This window comes from Ambystoma mexicanum, chromosome 10, assembly GCF_040938575.1.
Source record: "Ambystoma mexicanum isolate Mex_15411 chromosome 10, UKY_AmexF1_1, whole genome shotgun sequence".
NCBI classification, from domain to species: Eukaryota; Metazoa; Chordata; class Amphibia; order Caudata; family Ambystomatidae; genus Ambystoma; species Ambystoma mexicanum.
The window spans coordinates 505,203,656-505,221,747 of NC_090932.1; the positions used below are offsets into that span (position 1 = coordinate 505,203,656).

The following is an 18,092-nucleotide window of genomic DNA, read 5'->3' on the forward strand; positions in this document are numbered from 1 at the left end:
CACTCATACTCATTCACCCGCCAGTCACTCACTCATACACCTTTTCTTACCTCCACCCTTTGAATTCTCTAAACAGGCACACACACACCCACCCACCCACCCACCCAGAACATTAAACAACACACCATCACATTCATACTTATTCACCCACCAATTACTCACAGCTTCTCTTACATCCATTCATTGCATTCTCTACACAGGCACACACACACACCCACAACATTCAAAAACACACCATCACATTCATACTCATTCACCCACCAGTCACTCACACCCTCTCACATTAATTCACACTGCATTCACCACACATGCACACACCCAACCACCCACCCAGAACATTAAACAACACACCATCACATTCATACTCATTCACCCACCAGTTACTCACAGCTTCTCTTACATCCATTCTGCATTCTCTTCACAGGCACAACATTCAGAAACATACCATCAAATCGAGAGAGAAGGGGTTGGAACTGAATATGGCTTGTGACACGTATCGCATGTCATTGTCAGCTCCAACGCCAACTCCTACTGAGCACCTCCCCAGTCCAGCCTTCACCCTGGGCTTTGAGGACTGGGCCAGGGACCTACCAGACTCTGCCACACCAAGAGCTTTGTTTTTTTTTTAAAAAGAAGACATTTGGTGTCGCAAAGGAGCCCCCAGGGCTCGCAGTTGAGACCCCTGGTGACCCCAAATGACATCCCTGGTGAAAGTCAAACACTTAATCAGTGAGTGAGCTATACACCAACCAGTGCGACGTGTCTCCATAGTGCTTGGAGGAAAGGCAGTTGGGAAACATGGGGAGAACTATGCTGGGATTCTGATATTGTTTGTACATTGATCTAATGACATAGCCTGGAGTACAGAACTCTTGCACAGGCGCAGTGCAATTTTGCACAGGAATTTGCACCAGTGAAACGGTGATCTGGTCCATATATGCATTGCTTCTATGCATTTTTGCATTAGGTACATTTTTCCCCAGTACAAATGGCATGCATAACTGCACTGCACATGAGTAACATTTCTGAATGGTGGGCTCAAATGTTTTAAATACTGAATTGAGAAACTCCTAACATTATTAGCATGCTTCTGAAATCTCGACTGTTGTCTTTCTCACTCCCAGGATGTTTCATCTATGAATTCCAGGGGTTCATCTGAATTATTTTTCACAGTCCATATTTCACGTTCCGAATTCCACAATCTTTTCACTTCCCTTCAAATCTTGGAAAAGAAACTCACCACCTATAAACTGGACTATTGTTTTATTGTGTTACAACTGAAAATCAGTTTTTCACAAATACAAAATCAATAAAACATGTTCGTACGTATAATCGTAATACATATAATCGTAAAGCGCATCTATAAAAAGAACAAATTCATTATTTCATTTTGCATAAAAATACTAGAGGTGGAGGGAAGAGAAAAAGAAAAAGAAGCAAAGAATAAAGAAAACAAAATATTCTCAATTCATTATCAGACTCAACATAGAATGAAGCATATACTCTCGATTTTCTTAATATTTACAGTGGGCATTTTCAACAAACCCAGACAGTTTCAAAACCCTTATTACATTTCAAGTCAAGGAGGTTTCGTGGCCTGCTATCAGCCTATCCCAGAATATGTCATGTCAAAGATCATTCCTCCGTCTGTCACTACAAACTGCCGGAAATACTTCATTCTTATATCCAGTTTTCCCCCACATTCCATCAGCATGTGTTTTATGGACTGTCTACTCAAATCATCACATCCTGGGCACAACGTTGCTTCCTCCCCACCTCGCCTCCATCTTGTCCACACTTCAGTATGAACCAGATTGAAGCAAAATCACAGGAAGTTCCGACTTGTGCTCAGGTCTGGGATCTAACCTGGACTATTGCAGTGCCAAACTAGACTTAATGAACTGCACATTTTGCAGAATTATGCAACTAGACTATTCAAATATATCAGTTATCATGAACACACTCACCACACCCTACAACCACTTTACTCTGTCTCTTTCATTGAAAGATGCATGTTTAAATCCTTGTTTCATGGCCAGAAAGCACTGCATAGAAACGCTACAGATTATTCTAGCAACTTTATCTTCACTCATAAACCTGTCACACTTCTAAGTTCGACCAAGAATGAACCTGGTTGACCCCCTCCCACCATCTACCCCCCCAAGTCCTCTGCAATGGAATGGGAGGCAGACGATATGCTGTCTGTGGCACTCACTTATGAAACTAGCTGCACAGGTTCCTCTGCGACATCTCTAATCGTTACCAGTTTGTATGCTGTTGCCAGGGAATAATGGCAAAGCCCCTTTAAGGAAAAGAGAAGACACAGGACAGTGGGAGGGAGCGGGAAGAGGGAGGAGGGAAGGGGAGGTGCAGGGGAAGGAAGGGGCAGTCACGAAGAGGAATGGTAAAGAGAAGTTGAGTGAGACATGGTTCCTATGTGATTATTTGGAGTGCGCAGTACGGGCCACAGGGGGGCCAACAACTGCCGACGAGGCCGACGGACGCCATGCCGTGCACATGTAAGAGTACCCACTGAGGATGACTGGCAGTCATAGGACACCCAGCTTTGGGGTCCCAGCTACCCGTCGGGTGAACGTCACCCAACAGTGAAGGGGGACGTATCCCTGCAGGAGGTGGGCCGGTGAACCCAGCAGCATGAACGGCACCCAGCATAGAAGTGGGTCAGCAGCTGGAGGAAGGCCAGCAGAGTGACGGCAGAAGACGCCCAGAAGAAAGGAGGGTGCGGCGGACCCGACCCAGCAGTAGAACGTGTGACGGGCAGAAGGCGCCCAGCAAGAAGGAGGGTGTGGCGGACCCGACCCAGCAGACGAATGTGTGATTTACAGAAAGAGCCCAGCAGAAGAGAGGGTGCGGCAGACCCGACCCAGCGGAAGAACGTGTGACGGGCAGAAAGAGCCCAGCAGAAGGGAGGGTGCGGCGGACCCGACCCAGCGGAAGGACGTATGCGGGAGCCCAGCAGTGTGGCAGAGGAGACCCATGATGAGCAGCCCACACCGAGGGGGAGTAAGAGTCGGCCAACGGAGCCCAGCAGGGACAACCCATCCGCTGCAAAAATGTTGAACCACAGAGGGGACGAGAAGGGCCCAACAGCATGCGCCGCAGCAGAAGGGCAGCTGGTAAGTGGAACCCAGCAGCGCACAAGTCCTACCCATGTGCCAGATAAGGTGTAAAGCGCTGCGAGCCCTCGCAGCACAGCCGCGCAGCCCCAGACCTGGTAGCCGCTTGTGACACTGCGTATCACCTGCCCCCACCAGCTCACAGGCCCCAGCGCCTGACAACGCAGAGCCATGGCCCATCCACCACCAGCACAGAGGCCCCAACGCCAGCCACTAGATGAGAGCGATCCACAGCACACAGATGATTATCAGAGGGACACAGCGAGCCCTAATACGCGCGCACAAAAAAAAAGAATAAGGATGAGGGCGCAACCAGCATAATACGCGTCAAAAGAGGGCATAAAATAAAGGTGCCAATGGCCTCATACGCACGCGAGGCACTGACAGCCCTAACAGCCCACCGAGCGCACTTTGGGGCAGACAGATAGGAACACGCGAGGTGCCCGCTCACCAACACCAGCTGACATAGAGGCCACACCACGCAAGTCAGCAAGAGTGGCAACACACCACTCACAATGCCACCACACCGTTGCAGGAGCCACAGCATACCAGCTACTGGAGTTGACAAGGCCTCTCTGCCTTGCACAGCGCCCTGCCAAGGCACCAACAGCCCTGAGATACCACAGAGTAACCCCTCTGCCACAACACCAACAGCCCACGCAGACTGCAAAGGGCCGCATAGATATGCGTCTCTCACCCTACTACCTGAAAGGACACGTGGCCCCTACAAGGCCTGGATGCCTCCAGCGCCCCGCACTACCTGGGCCTGATACGGCCGCATAAATTGAACACCGTCAGCAACCCCAATTTTAGGGAGAATTCTCAATATGTGCTAATTTCCCTTACCTTTTGAGACCCCCAGCAACTTTGCTGGATTTCTAGGATTTTATTTTTTTACCTGGGAAGAGTGTGAGCCTTTTTTCCCCACTCTTCCATGTATTTTGTGTGTGTTTTACTTTTGTGTTCTTTGGTTATGGAGTTTTAAAACAACTCCAGTGGCATCATCTTTTTCTGTGTGTCACACAGCACTTTCAGACTCCCCCAGGTATAAATACCTTCTCTGGAACTGACTACCGTCTCCCAGAGCATGTAAAGTTAAATTGGCTTTACTAGTCTTTTTAAATCTACTGACCCAGCACACACTATCTTCCAATAGAGTGCTGGAGGGGTTGCCTAGCTCATGTAACAGTAAAATGCTACCTTTTCCTACTTTAAATGGCTGGTGACAGTGGTTTAGATCAACTACCATGATTTTTCCCGACCGCTAACAACGGTAGCTAAAAATAGGGTCAGTCATGTTTTCAATATGGTGCCCAAGACCTATCTGTAAAAACAGACTCTGGTCATCTTTTTTCGCCATTTCTTTTTGGAAAAGTCCTTCTTGTGTTTGTCTCTGCGCGCCAAACCAGGTTTGGTCCATTTGTTCGTGGCCTTTGGCGGGCTTCAGTGCTGAAACCCTTCTCTGGCGCCTCAAAACTCCCTGTGCTTAGTCTCCTAGGAGACCTGAATGCACTCTGGCGTGATTGGCTGGCTGACTGTCCGGCAAAGACAGCCACCCTGCTGGGTGAGTGACAGCCAGGCTGAATTAAGGGATGAAAACTGTTTAGAAGCAGGTCTCTGGGACTTGGAAAGCAGAGTCGACCGCTGGAACGAAAGAACCGAAGACGAGCTGAAGGAAGAGGACTGCTGCAACTCCTGGACGACCGGTGAAGCCCTGCTGCAGGTCCGAATTGCCTGAAACTCCAATCGACAGAAAAACCCTTCAAGGTTAACTTCTTCTCTTGAGTGTGGTGGGAACAACCGACTCATAAGCCACCTGGACACAATCCCCAACTGGTCGAATTTTCATCAGAGTGCTGTTGAAAAACGGATAGCCAGTGGGAAGGAAACCAGCTCATGGACTTTAAGGCACTCACACCTTAAACCGACGTCTTGCTACAGCTTTTGGCCTCATCCCTGGGCAGTGCAGGAACCTCCCGACGTCCTCCTTCTTGTCCCCACGACTGAAGCTCAGGAACAGCGAGATCTGCTCAAACTGCCAGGAACAATTGCCTCAGCTACAGCTTTCTTCATTGACAAGCTACTGTGCAAACGCGGTCCGGAACTATTTTCGGCCATCAAGAAAGTGCATGAAACTTTCTTCAACTTCGAGGGCTTGTCCTGCCCTAAACATTCGTCAAACCTTTCGCCTAGCCAAATTTTTCTAAACTCTGTGGCAAGGACTTAACCGTTATCTACCAGAACCGTGCTATCCTATACAGAGACTCTGATCCATTGACTTTGGCCCCGGCCTATGAGAAGAATTGCTGGTTGTATATAACTGAAACTCTTTGCCCTGCCTATGAATGTATTTGGGCTGTCTATTCTTATAGCATTGTCTTTTTATCCCTTTAAGAAGTGTTTGAAGTGCCATTTTGCTCCCACTTCATAGGAGCTAAACTTGTTCAATTACTTGCCGGTTGGATATTTGTGGTGTATTAGTGTGTGATGTTGAGCTTTTTGTGCTAGTGTAATGTTTTCTAACTGATTGAGTAAATAAATGTATATTCTTTTACCAAGAAACCTTGAGCAAGTGTATATTTGAATCACTGTATGTTTTTGGTCCTTTGTGTAACTTGTTCTACTGCTCACTTAAACTCTTGAGATATGTCTGGCTGCTCAGCCATCGCTACCACTTTACTGTGTAGTACAGGCTTGTACCAAAGGTGAAATTGTGCCTACACTTGTAGTCCTAATTGCCTGTAGTGTTCCCAAAGGGTACTGCAGGTGGTTCTGCCTAGCACCCAACAAAGGCTCGTAAAACCCGAAAGTGACCTGGAAGGCTGCACAAGACTGTTCACAAGACCACATACGGTGCTTACCTCTGCAGGTGGCCCGGAATGCCACACAAGGCCTGCTGCCCTACAAACCTCTAACTGTGTAAACCAGATTGCTGACGCCACCAGGTCACAAGATGGGGGACCTAACACGACAAGCTGCTGCGATGCAGGAGCCCATGCCCTTGCAAATATGGGGTCTGCTTCCCACGCCCCGCTCCTACACCACAATCAAAGCCAAAGGTGGGAAGAATGGGTGGAAGAGTTTGCGGACTTCATGCGGGCAGTAGGAGACCATGACCCACCAAAGAAAGTGGCCATATTCACCAACCTAGCAGGCAAAGAGATCAAAGGGATCATGAAAACGATCCCTGCGCAGGAAAGGAACACATACCAATGCCTCTTGGCAGGAGTCAACGACAAGCTGATTATACGCACCAACAAGGACTATGAACGCTGAGCATTCAATCAACACGTGCAGCTTCCCCATGAGTTCATTGGTGAGTTTGTCATCTGTCTCCAGCAGAAAATAAGCAGCTGCGACTTCGACAACTTCAGTGATGAGGAGGCAATACGGCTGAGGATCATAGAAGGGTGCACCTTATCAACACTCAGGAAACACCTTCTCAAAAAGCCCCTATCCCTACAAAAGATTCTCAACCTGGCAAGAACGCATGAGCGAGTAGACGCACAGTCAGCTACATTGAAAATAAAAACCAAAGTGACTCTGTGACAGCCCTCACCCTAGGACAGCCGGGATACCGTGGGCCTACAAGACGAAGGCGAAGACGAGGACTCAGAAACTTACGACACCAAACCCTGAATGAGGCGCATTACCACAGGTGCGGATTGGAGGTCCCATACAGATGAACATGCCCGGCCATCGGACGGAGATGCTGGTAATGTGGCCAAGAAAGCCACTTTCAGGCAATGTGCAGAGTGGGACCGCCTACAAACCCTGCAAGCCGACCTGCACCACCACCAAGCCTGGCCAGACATCCTGACCCATCTAGAGTGCCTGACGACTGGTCAACAAACGGAAGGATCCATGGACCGCCACAAGGAAGATGCCTGATACCACTTGTGGCACAGACAGCCGTCATGAGGACCATTCCGCCCAGACCACGCAGGCATGAGCACTCACTCCATCTGGAATTAAGCCACCAAGGACCTTACGAGATGTTGAAATGGGGGGGACCCAGAAGCCACAATCACTGTTAGCAACGAACAAGCATACCCCCTGGGCAAGTCCCAAGCCCATGTATTCCAGTGGGGAACAGCACAACAGGTACAGCCAAAAGGACAGTCACGCTGCGACCGAACCCAGGAAGACCACAGAATACCTGCCGCTATCCAAATGGCACTGAGTCCTGCCACAGGGTACAACCATCTCAGTCATCGGACGGCACTAAAGCGCGCGCTCATCAACATTCACTATAGATCTTTCAAAGTCACTATCACTGAGGTAAAAGACCACACGCCTGAACAAGATACGGGAGAGACAAGGAAAGCTAATTAAAGGACATATCATACAGTTCCCCTCCGAGTCACAAGGAACAAAGAACCAGTGACAACCACGATAAAGGACCATGGATGAATGACACCAAAGGCCTCCCTCTTCCACAAGTCATCCCGGGAGGAACCTGAACAAACGAAAGAGGCAGTGATCGAGGTGGAAGAAGGAGAGAGCGGAGAGACATACGAAGCACTGCAAAGAGAAAATAAGGGAAAAACCCCTTTAAGGAAAAGAGAAGACACAGGACAGTGGGAGGGAGCGGGAAGCAGGAGCAAGGGAAGGTGCAGGGGAAGGAATGGCGCAGTCACAAAGAGGAATGATAAAGAGAAGTTGAGTGAGATATGGCTCCTCTGTGATTATTTGGAGTGCGCAGTACGGTCCAAAGGGGGGCCAACAAATGCATGTAACCTGGCCTTACTCCCAATACTCTTAAACCTGCTCCCCCTGCAATATGTGCTATATTGGCCGGCTTGAAGCTTTGTTGTGATATGTTCACTTGACACTTTTTCAAAATAATATATTGAAAATAAATGTTTTCAGTCAATGCAACTTAATAAAATCTCTGGCAGGGTCATGTTTCTCTGCACACCAAATCTACCTTTCCCCATCAAGGTCACCTGCACATCTGGCATAGGAGGCCAGAATATCCTTCACAGGCCTCTTTCTTCTTCTTCAAAATGTCATCTTCATCACTTGATTTCACCTCTTTGTCATTTGATCCCACTATTTCATACCCTGGAACAGAAAGAAAGAGAAAACTGGGAGCATCTCTCATATCAAGTCCCGCCAAAGGAATTTCTCCTCTTGTGGAATAAAGCCCAAACGGTTTCCAGAAAGATCGCCACAACATGTAAAACAATGTAAAATCTGTATTGGGCATAGAGTCAACTTTTAACATGCAACATTGCTTTGGTGAGACTGCTGAAGGTTGACTTACCTTTGGACTTCCAAACTCACTAAACAAGATTCAGGAGACAGCATACACCTTGGTGGTTGTCCAGACAACATACTGACCCACCATAGCCAGTACCAGATTCTCTGCCTGACCTATAGCACTTATCCCTCAACCCGTTAGACTCCCTTGTGCACAACCTCTCCCTCCTAGCATCTGCCCTCAGATAAGCACTTCTCTCCACCGACGGGTTCCAGTAAAAATGAAGCCAACAAAAATGTAGTCAGTAAAAAAGTCGTGGTCAAAATACCTCTGCAGTGAAAAAGTTGCCAAGCAGAAAGTAGTCATAGATGCAGCTGAAAAGTAGCCAAAGGTGTAGTGTAGTGTAGTGCTGCTAGGTTAATTGCTAGGGTTAAGGGTTTTGAATAGGACCCCACTATATTCCAGGAAATCATTAATGAAATGATGTCACAGTTGTGACAAGACCTGTAAACTGGCCTATTCAAAGGAAGAGTAGGCCATTTTTCCTTCAGGTTAAAGGGGCGGGCGGAGGACTCCAGAACCAGCTCTAGCCTGGAGGAACGCTCCAGCATGGGGGACCCCAATTTCTGTTCTTCCGTCTTGTGCCACTATGCTCGTGTGCAGCCCTTTACCTCCTGCCTTATTTCTGAAAACAGATACTTGCCAGACTTTTTCTATCTGTTGCAGAGTCTCTCAAGCTACAGTAACTCTGATGAGCGAACTAATGTCGCAGGCCCGGAGCAATGATCAGCTGTCTACAGAAAGAGTGACTCTGTAGACAGAGGGAACAGAAGCATTGCCACTAGCACGCACCAGCGCTCAGAGAACAGAAGGGAGGAGCACAGCACTCCAGTGCGGATGTGCTGAGGACCTTGTGGAGCCACCATAGAGAGCTGGTGGGCTCACGCAACACCCAAACCACCCGTAGACCACCGGGTAAAGAGAAAAGAGGAGGGCCCCTTGCAGACACAAAGGACCAGGTTCCCAAACACAAACATCGATGTGGGCTTTCCCTGGCTGCCATCTCTGGAACATGACACGCCTGCACGGAGAAAGTGGGAGAATCTAAGCCCCTTCTTCAAAATGTTCTGTTGCACTTACATGCCCCGGTTAAGGAAGACCAGGCCACATTGGCCAGGGAAAGCTGACGAACCCTCACAGGTGTGGAAAAGTTAAGAAGAGGACAGGGACTGGAAGTGTGGAGTTTCTGGGTGAGATAAGAGGTGGAGGTGGGGGTGACCAAGAAACAGCAGGAGGAAAAAGGAGGTGGCCACTTGTGAAAGGAATGTTTGATGAAGGTGAGATATTGGCTTAGTAGTGCGTCAGTGTGAGTGTGCATTTTTGTAAGACGAGTGAGTAGAGGAGGTTAGTGCAAGATGTGAATGTGAAGTGAATGGTACAGAGTTAAAAGAGTGTTCGAGTAGTTGGCAGGAGAAGAGTAGTAGCCAGACAGTAGTGGTAGGTGGGAGGAGGACAGTGGTAGTGGGAGGATGTTAGGGAGAATTCTCATTCTGTGGCTAATTTCCCTTACCTATAGAGTCCCCCAGCAGCTTTGCTGAATCTGAAGGGTTTGTTTTCTTCTCCTGCTAAAAGTGTGACTCTTTTTCACACTCTTAGGCATATTTGCTATGTGTGTTCTAGGCTATTTTTTGTGTTTAATGTCTATGGGATTTATCTCATCCCCCTGGGAACCATCTTTATCCACATGTGTCGTAGCGACCCCCAAACATAGACGCCATACCCTGGGACTGACTACTGTTTCCCAGGACATGCAAAGTCCCCATTGACTTTACTAGTCAATCTTTATGAACCAAACCAGTGCAACTCATCTTCCTATGGGGGTACTGGCAAAGGTTAATAGTTTTTCCCTTATGTTCATTTTCGAGAGGGTTCCGTACAGTCCCTCTCTCAAAAGTTTCTGGCTGGTGGCAGTGGTTACTACCAAAAATATTCGAATGCAAGATTTCCCTATGGGATTTTCCCATTGTTCGAGGCTACCACATTTACTGACAGCCTCTAAAATACAGCTAGTTTATTTTTATATTATCTTTACTCCGGTAGGTTTTATTTGCCAGAACTTGTATATAAATTCTTTCTTGTGTCTTTCTCTAAACTCCTAACCCAGGTCGGGATCCTTTGTTTGTCCTTTTGGCTGGCTTCTGCCAAGAAGCCCTCCTTTCGGCGCCACTGAGTTTGGGGTGGATCCATTGGGTGGGAGGGGGAGTAGCACCCCTGGACAGGGTTGCCTCGGAAACCCATGTCGCACTCTGCCCCGATAGGCTGGAGGGTCTCCCGCCAGGATGACCACTCCACTGTGTGAGTGACAGCCAGGCTGTATGAATGGGCATCTTTTTGCATAAAAGCAGGGTCCTGAGGACTGGAAGAGCAAGACGTCGCCACTGGAACTAAGAAGCCGAAGAGGAGAGAAGCCAAAGAGATCTGCAACAACTGAACCACTGGTGAAGCCCTGCTGCAGCGTCTCACCACTTTTCTCCACACGACTAGAGAAGATCTTCATCTGCAAGAGCCTTCTTCCCTTGAGCTGGTGGGGCCAACCAGTTTGCCAATCGCCTTCCTAGACCTGCCTTGGTCGAATCGTCAGTACCCTGTACTCGGAGACCGGATAGCCAGGCACCCGTCCACCCGGACCGCGCCTTAAAGGAGCGTACCTTTTATTCGTTGGGCAGCATCGTGGCTGGTTTCATCCCTGGGCAGTGCAGTAACTTGAACCTTCCTCCATGGTGAGAGCCTCTCTTCCTCTGCTGGATCTCCCAAACTGCAGGAACTGCCAGGAACAACCGCCACCGCAGGAGCCTCTTCTTCATTTTAAGGTACTTTGTTCCACCAGCCCGTCCTTTTTCGTTGGTAGCCCTAAAGGTGTTTTAAATCCTTTACCTACCAGTTGGATTGGCGGCCCCTATCTTCTCACTTTGTCTTTCATCTTCTGCATCCACCTTTTCGAATCGTTTAACAAAGACTTGACTGCGGCTACAAGGACATTTCACTCCTGGGCCCTTTGCCCTGTACCACTGATTCTGGCACAGGCCTATTGACTCTGGTTGAATTTGTTAGCACTGCCTTTTCTAGATTGCTTCTCAACTAGAAATGTGTTGGTGCACCCACTTCTTATAACCGCCTTCTTCTTCCCACTTTTAAAACTTGTGACGTGCCAGTTTGCTCGGTTTTCATTTAAGTATTATACATGCTAAAGTACTGCCTTGCCTAAACTTGTTCACAAAGTTATGGGAAGTGTTGTTAGGGTGTGTAAGAAGATATTTCTGTATAACTTGTGTTTTCCCTCCCTTGTAAGAAATTGATAGAGTGCCATTTGTGTTGGGTTTTCACTGTGCCGTTTTGCTCAGTTTTCACTCTTGCTCAAACTTGTCTACAATTTAACCAGGGAGTTGTGTATACTTTTCTTGACTGAGTTTAACTTGCTTTTATAACTGTGATTAATGTGTTGAACTGGAAGTGTGCAATACATATAGATATATTCTTTTTAATACAAAGCTTTGGTCAGTGTTTCCTTGTACCCTAGTATTGTATTCCTATTGTGTAAACCATGAATACTGCTCATCTCCCTCTTGAGATAAGTCTGACTGCTTAGCCACAGCTACCAACTAAATCTTTGTGGTACAGACTGATACCAAAGGGGATTTATTGCTCATACCTGTAGTGTTAATCTTCTGTAGTGCTCCCTAAGGGAACTGCACAGGATTCTGCCTAACACGGATGTACAGCAGTGAGGATAAAAGTATTGGATTTACATTTTAGTGTACTGCTAGTACCTTGGTTCAATTAACCACAAGGCTAAAAATCACAAAAAGTTTATTTTAAACAAAGTCAAAGGATGGAAAGTTACAGCCAGGAGACCCTCCTTACTAATACTGCTGATTTAAGGGATCTGTGTAGACAGAAAGGTCTTCCTGTCAAGGGCAAGAAATCAGAAATTATTGATAGACTGTAGAGAAATAAAGTCTGGATAGTGGTGCTGTAGTGCCTACTACTCCAGCAAATGTAGGAATTATTGAGGATGATAATGTTGATGATGTTATTGTTGAAGCAGATGAGGAAGAGGAGGATAACAGTGTCACCCCTTCTGGCCCTCTACCTGCTTAAAGGACTCAACCTGTGACTACTGGACCTTTGTCAGGTCCCACATTAAGTCCTGAATTTATCACTCTAGAAAAAATGAGACTTGAGCTACAATTCAAAAGAGTTAGTGCCCAAACTGAACAGAGACATCAAGAACTAAGGCTCAACGAATTGGAGCTCAATCATGAGCTTGAGATGAAGAAATTGTCTTTGGAAAATGCTTCTCTCCCCGAATCCTCTAGATCTTCCAGTCCAAAAAGACCCCAGATACCTAAAGAGATTGTGGCGATGTATGAACCTAAGTTGGATGTATTAGATTGGTTAGCTATGTTTGAATACAATCATGGGCTCCAGGATATCACAGGGAATCAGTTGATCCCCTGGTTATTCTCTAAGCTCCCCCCTGTTGCATCTGATGTGGTTATGGAGTTGGGGGAGGTGGATAGGATGGATTATGAATGTGTAAAGCTAGATTTAATAGCTAGATTTGGGAAGAATCCTTCCCAGTACCTCAAGAGGTTTAGGACCCTCAAAAAGCATGATAGTACCCCTTGGGCTACTTGGGTGAATGAGTGCTTGAAGAACTTAGAGGGATGGATTAAGGGATACAGAGTTAACACTTATGAAGGAATGAGAAATCTTGTAATGTTGGAGTCTATATATGATGCCTGCTCTCCTGAGCTCAGACAGCACTTGGCTGATTCAAAAGAACTAGATTCGAAGAAACTGGCTAAGGCTGCTGACTTGTGGGTTGCCAACAGGGCTACTCACAAGGATTCAGGGGTCACTCAGAAAAAGGATGTGGGAACGCAGCCTAAGAAAGACAACACAGAAAATTCAAATAATTCTAATTCCAAAGAGCCCCCCAAACAAAATTCTAAGGGTAAGCCCCAGGGGAAACCTAATCAGGCTAGTGTACCTCCTGGTCCCAGGCCAGAAGGAGGTCAGAGCAAGCCACCATTCATATAGACATTTGGGAAATGTTATGTTTGTGGCTCTAATGACCATGTGAAAGGGGATCCCAGATGTAAGGGTAAACCTTCAGGGGTCCACACTGTCTCCTTAGCTTTCACTCCAGAGGAGGAAGTACATATGGCCAGTGGAAACTTTCAACTACTAGCTGAAGACCCCATCAGAGTCTCAGCTAGTGTATCTTTAGTATCCCTAGGGTTGTGGGAACAACATAATTTAGATGTGTATAATTATATCCTCCTAATACTAAAGAGTATTATAAAGACAGTTTCCTAGTAAATGGTCAGGAGACCCCTGCCATTAGAGACACTGGGGCCAGAATAACTGTGGTGGATGAACCTTTTTTCAAGGTGGAGGATGTTGCTAAGGTACCCAAATGCCTCACCAAGTTAGCTGGAGGGCCTGTGCAGATGCTTCCCGAATTACCAGCTCTCATCCAGTGCAATGAAATGACTGTTTAGATACCTGTTAGTGTGCAATCTGAAGTTCCTGGAAGGGTTCTTTTAGGGAATTACCTTAAAGAACTGGGAGTGGTGTCAAGTACTCCCAGACCTCCCAGAAAAGGATTGCAGGAGCTCACCTTTCCATTTCAATATCACAACCATTTTCTTTTGTTTTATGTTGCTGGCCTTTTTTATCACCATACATGGAGTTATCTGATCCTGATTTGCTCTTCCGATGTCCCAACCGATTCATTTATTCATCCCTATATCCTTATTTCTATAAATCATAATATTTTTCTTCTAATATTTTTCTTCTGGCTCAACTAAGATTTTCAGTATTTTTGTTAATAGACTTGCATGAGTATGGTATCCTTCCATTGTTCCCTATAGTGTAATACTGATTTGAGAATCTGATATAGGGTATCTAGTAGGATAATAACAGAAGGGGATACATCAGCCAAGAGACCGTTATCTATATATATAAAACAAAGTTGTGTTTGTTTGTGGGTTTGTATATTACGTTGATCTTGGGGACGTAACTCCTCATGAACGGTGAGGTCTGGCATCATTCATTTTTCATGGAATATTCTTTATTTCATTGCCGAATTAATGCACCTATTTCTAGCTCGATAGGTCATCCCAATCTTGAGATAATTAATTTTTTGGTGTTTCAGCATTGCGTTTTGTGGTGTTCCATGCACCATCTACAGGTCATTTGTAGAAAGTGCTCATCATCGCGCCGTCTATGCTAAACTGATCTTGCGTTTTTTGTGTTTTCAAATTGTTTTAGAAGAGTTAGTGGGTCTTTCTTGTCATTGATTTGTTTTGCAATAAACTTGATACATGTTAATTTCACTAATTAATTGAACACACAATTATTTACCTCTGATTTAAATTTTCACATGATTATCATATTTGTATGCTTACTCTGATTATTTGCAGTGTGTGTTTTGCAGCGAAAATGGCCACCACTGCTAACAACACCGCAAATAATCAGAGTAAGCATACAAATATGATATTCATGTGAGAATTTGAATCTGTGATAAATGAACATTTAGGGGCCGATTCATGGAACAAACGTGCGCCGAAAATCTAGGCGCAAGCATGCGCAAGCATGCGCAAGCGGAAAAAAACAGGCGCACACGCACGTGTGCGATTCATGGAAGTCCCTGCGCGTGTTCACCGCGGGATGTGCGCCAAACCTGTGCATGGAGCACAAGTCACTGCAACATCGCGAAAGGCGTGCGCGACGCGCACAGTGAAAGCGCACAACCTCAGCGCACACACCAGAAAGTGGGCGGGACATGGGGCGTAACGCGCGGAATGGGGAACAACACGCGAAAATAAGGGCGTAACTGGGGATGTACTGCACGGAAGCAGAAGGAACGTCCACACGCACTCGAACCACATGTATTCATGGAATGGAATAGGGCAAAGCCACGCACAGCCAAAGCCACGCACAAGCTGAAACACGGCCGCCACACGAAGGCAGGCGGTAGAGTCCTAGCGCATCAAAAAAGTGGCGCCGCGGGAAGTTAAATACGCGATTGAGCGGGGTACGTGTATTCCGGGGGTGCGCGGGAAGTTACACACGCGATTGAGCGGGGTACGTGTATTCCGGGGGTGCGCGGGAAGTTACACACGCGATTGAGCGAGGTACGTGTATTCCGGGGGTGCGCGGGAAGTTACACACGCGATTGAGCGGGGTACGTGTATTTCGGGGGTGCGCGGGAAGTCAAATATGCGATTGAGCGGGGTACGTGTATTTCGGGGGTGCGCGGGAAGTTACACACGCGATTTGGCCGGGTACGTGGATTTCAGGGGTGCGCGGGAAGTTCCACACGCGATTTGGCCGGGTATGTGGATTTCAGGGGTGCGCGGGAAGTTCCACACGCGATTGAGCGGGGTACGTGTATTCCGGGAGTGCGCGGGAAGTGACACACGCGATTGAGCGAGGTATGTGTATTCCGGGGGTGCGCGGGAAGTTACACACGCTATTGAGCGGGGTACTTGTATTTCGGGGGTGCGCGGGAAGTCAAATATGCGATTGAGCGAGGTACGTGTATTCCGGGGGTGCGTGGGAAGTTACACACGCGAATGAGCGGGGTACGTGTATTTCGGGGGTGCGCGGGAAGTTCCACACGCGATTTGGCCGGGTACGTGGATTTCAGGGGTGCGCGGGAAGTTCCACACGCGATTTGGCCGGGTACGTAGATTTCAGGGGTGCGCGGGAAGTTCCACACGCGATTGAGCGGGGTACGTGTATTTCGGGGGTGCGCGGGAAGTCAAATATGCGATTGAGCGGGGTACGTGTATTTCGGGGGTGCGCGGGAAGTTACACACGCGATATTATCAGGGTATGTGTATTACAGGGGTGCGCGGGGAGCAGCACACGTGAATTGCACGTGTGGGTCCTCCCAGGTGTACCCTCTACACCCTCCACGGCCCGTGCAGGTGGCTCACACCACAGGGGCCTACCCAGCACATGTCCTGCAGGCACCCCATCCACCTTGGCCATGCCCACCAGCCAACCCACATATCAACTAGCACTACTGCCCACCAACGCATGTCCCCTTGCACCCCCAGCCACCAGGGGCAGCCTCCACCAGGCCCCCACCCATGTCTCCCACCACCCCCACCCCCCAGCACTGTGGGGCACCTGCCAGCAGGCACCCACCAATGTCCAACCGATGTCTCCCAGCACCCCCACCCCCCGGCAGTGCAGGGGCAGCCTCCACCAGGCCCCCACCCATGTCTCCCACCACCCCCACCCCCCAGTCACCAGGGGCAGCCTCCACCAGGCCCCCACCCATGTCTCCCAGCACCCCCACCCCCCAGCAGTGTAGGGGCAGCCTCCACCAGGCCCCCACCCATGTCTCCCACCACCCCCACCCCCCAGTCACCAGGGGCAGCCTCCACCAGGCCCCCACCCATGTCTCCCACCACCCCCACCTCCCAGCAGTGCAGGGGCAGCCTCCACCAGGCCCCCACCCATGTCTCCCACCACCCCCACCCCCCAGCAGTGCAGGGGCAGCCTCCACCAGGCCCCCACCCATGTCCAACCCATGTCTCCCAGCACCCCCACCCCCCAGCAGTGCAGGGGCAGCCTCCACCAGGCCCCCACCCATGTCTCCCAGAACCCCCACCCCCCAGTCACCAGGGGCAGCCTCCACCAGGCCCCCACCCATGTCTCCCAGCACCCCCACCCCCCAGCAGTGCAGGGGCAGCCTCCACCAGGCCCCCACCCATGTCCAACCCATGTCTCCCAGCACCCCCACCCCCCAGCAGTGCAGGGGCAGCCTCCACCAGGCCCCCACCCATGTCTCCCACCACCCCCACCCCCCAGCACTGTGGGGCACCTGCCAGCAGGCCCCCACCCATGTCCAACCCATGTCTCCCAGCACCCCCACCCCCCAGCAGTGCAGGGGCAGCCTCCACCAGGCCCCCACCCATGTCTCCCACCACCCCCACCCCCCAGTCACCAGGGGCAGCCTCCACCAGGCCCCCACCCATGTCTCCCACCACCCCCACCCCCCAGCAGTGCAGGGGCAGCCTCCACCAGGCCCCCACCCATGTCTCCCAGCACCCCCACCCCCCAGCAGTGCAGGGGCAGCCTCCACCAGGCCCCCACCCATGTCTCCCACCACCCCCACCCCCAGCACTGTGGGGCACCTGCCAGCAGGCCCCCACCCATGTCCAACCCATGTCTCCCAGCACCCCCACCCCCCAGCAGTGCAGGGGCAGCCTCCACCAGGCCCCCACCCATGTCTCCCACCACCCCCACCCCCCAGCACTGTGGGGCACCTGCCAGCAGGCCCCCACCCATGTCCAACCCATGTCTCCCAGCACCCCCACCCCCAAGCAGTGCAGGGGCAGCCTCCACCAGGCCCCCACCCATGTCTCCCACCACCCCCACCCCCCAGCAGTGCAGGGGCAGCCTCCACCAGGCCCCCACCCATGTCCAACTCATGTACCCCACCCAACATGTCATCACAATCCAGAACCCTGGTCTCTATGGTCAGCCCCCAAATGCAAAACACCCACCCGAGTATTGCATCCACCCACTCATAATTTGCAATTACATCACAGAACACCAATTGCAAGTTCCGAAACAAACACATGTCCCTCACATACACCCAATGGGTGTCAGTGAATCTCAAAACACATAACATGAAATGCATGAAAACAATGAGATACCAC

At 49.4% G+C, this 18,092-nt stretch overlaps 1 protein-coding gene across 1 annotated transcript in view; it reads right to left on the reverse strand.

Moving 5' to 3' along the window:
• Positions 1-18,092, reverse strand: part of LOC138493192 (kyphoscoliosis peptidase-like) — a 540,186-nt gene that overhangs the window by 327,435 nt on the left and 194,659 nt on the right. Inside the window, exon 4 of the mRNA XM_069620355.1 lies at positions 8,087-8,204. Within this exon, the coding sequence (XP_069476456.1) occupies positions 8,087-8,204 (118 nt within the window). The remainder of the gene's footprint in view (positions 1-8,086; positions 8,205-18,092) is intronic.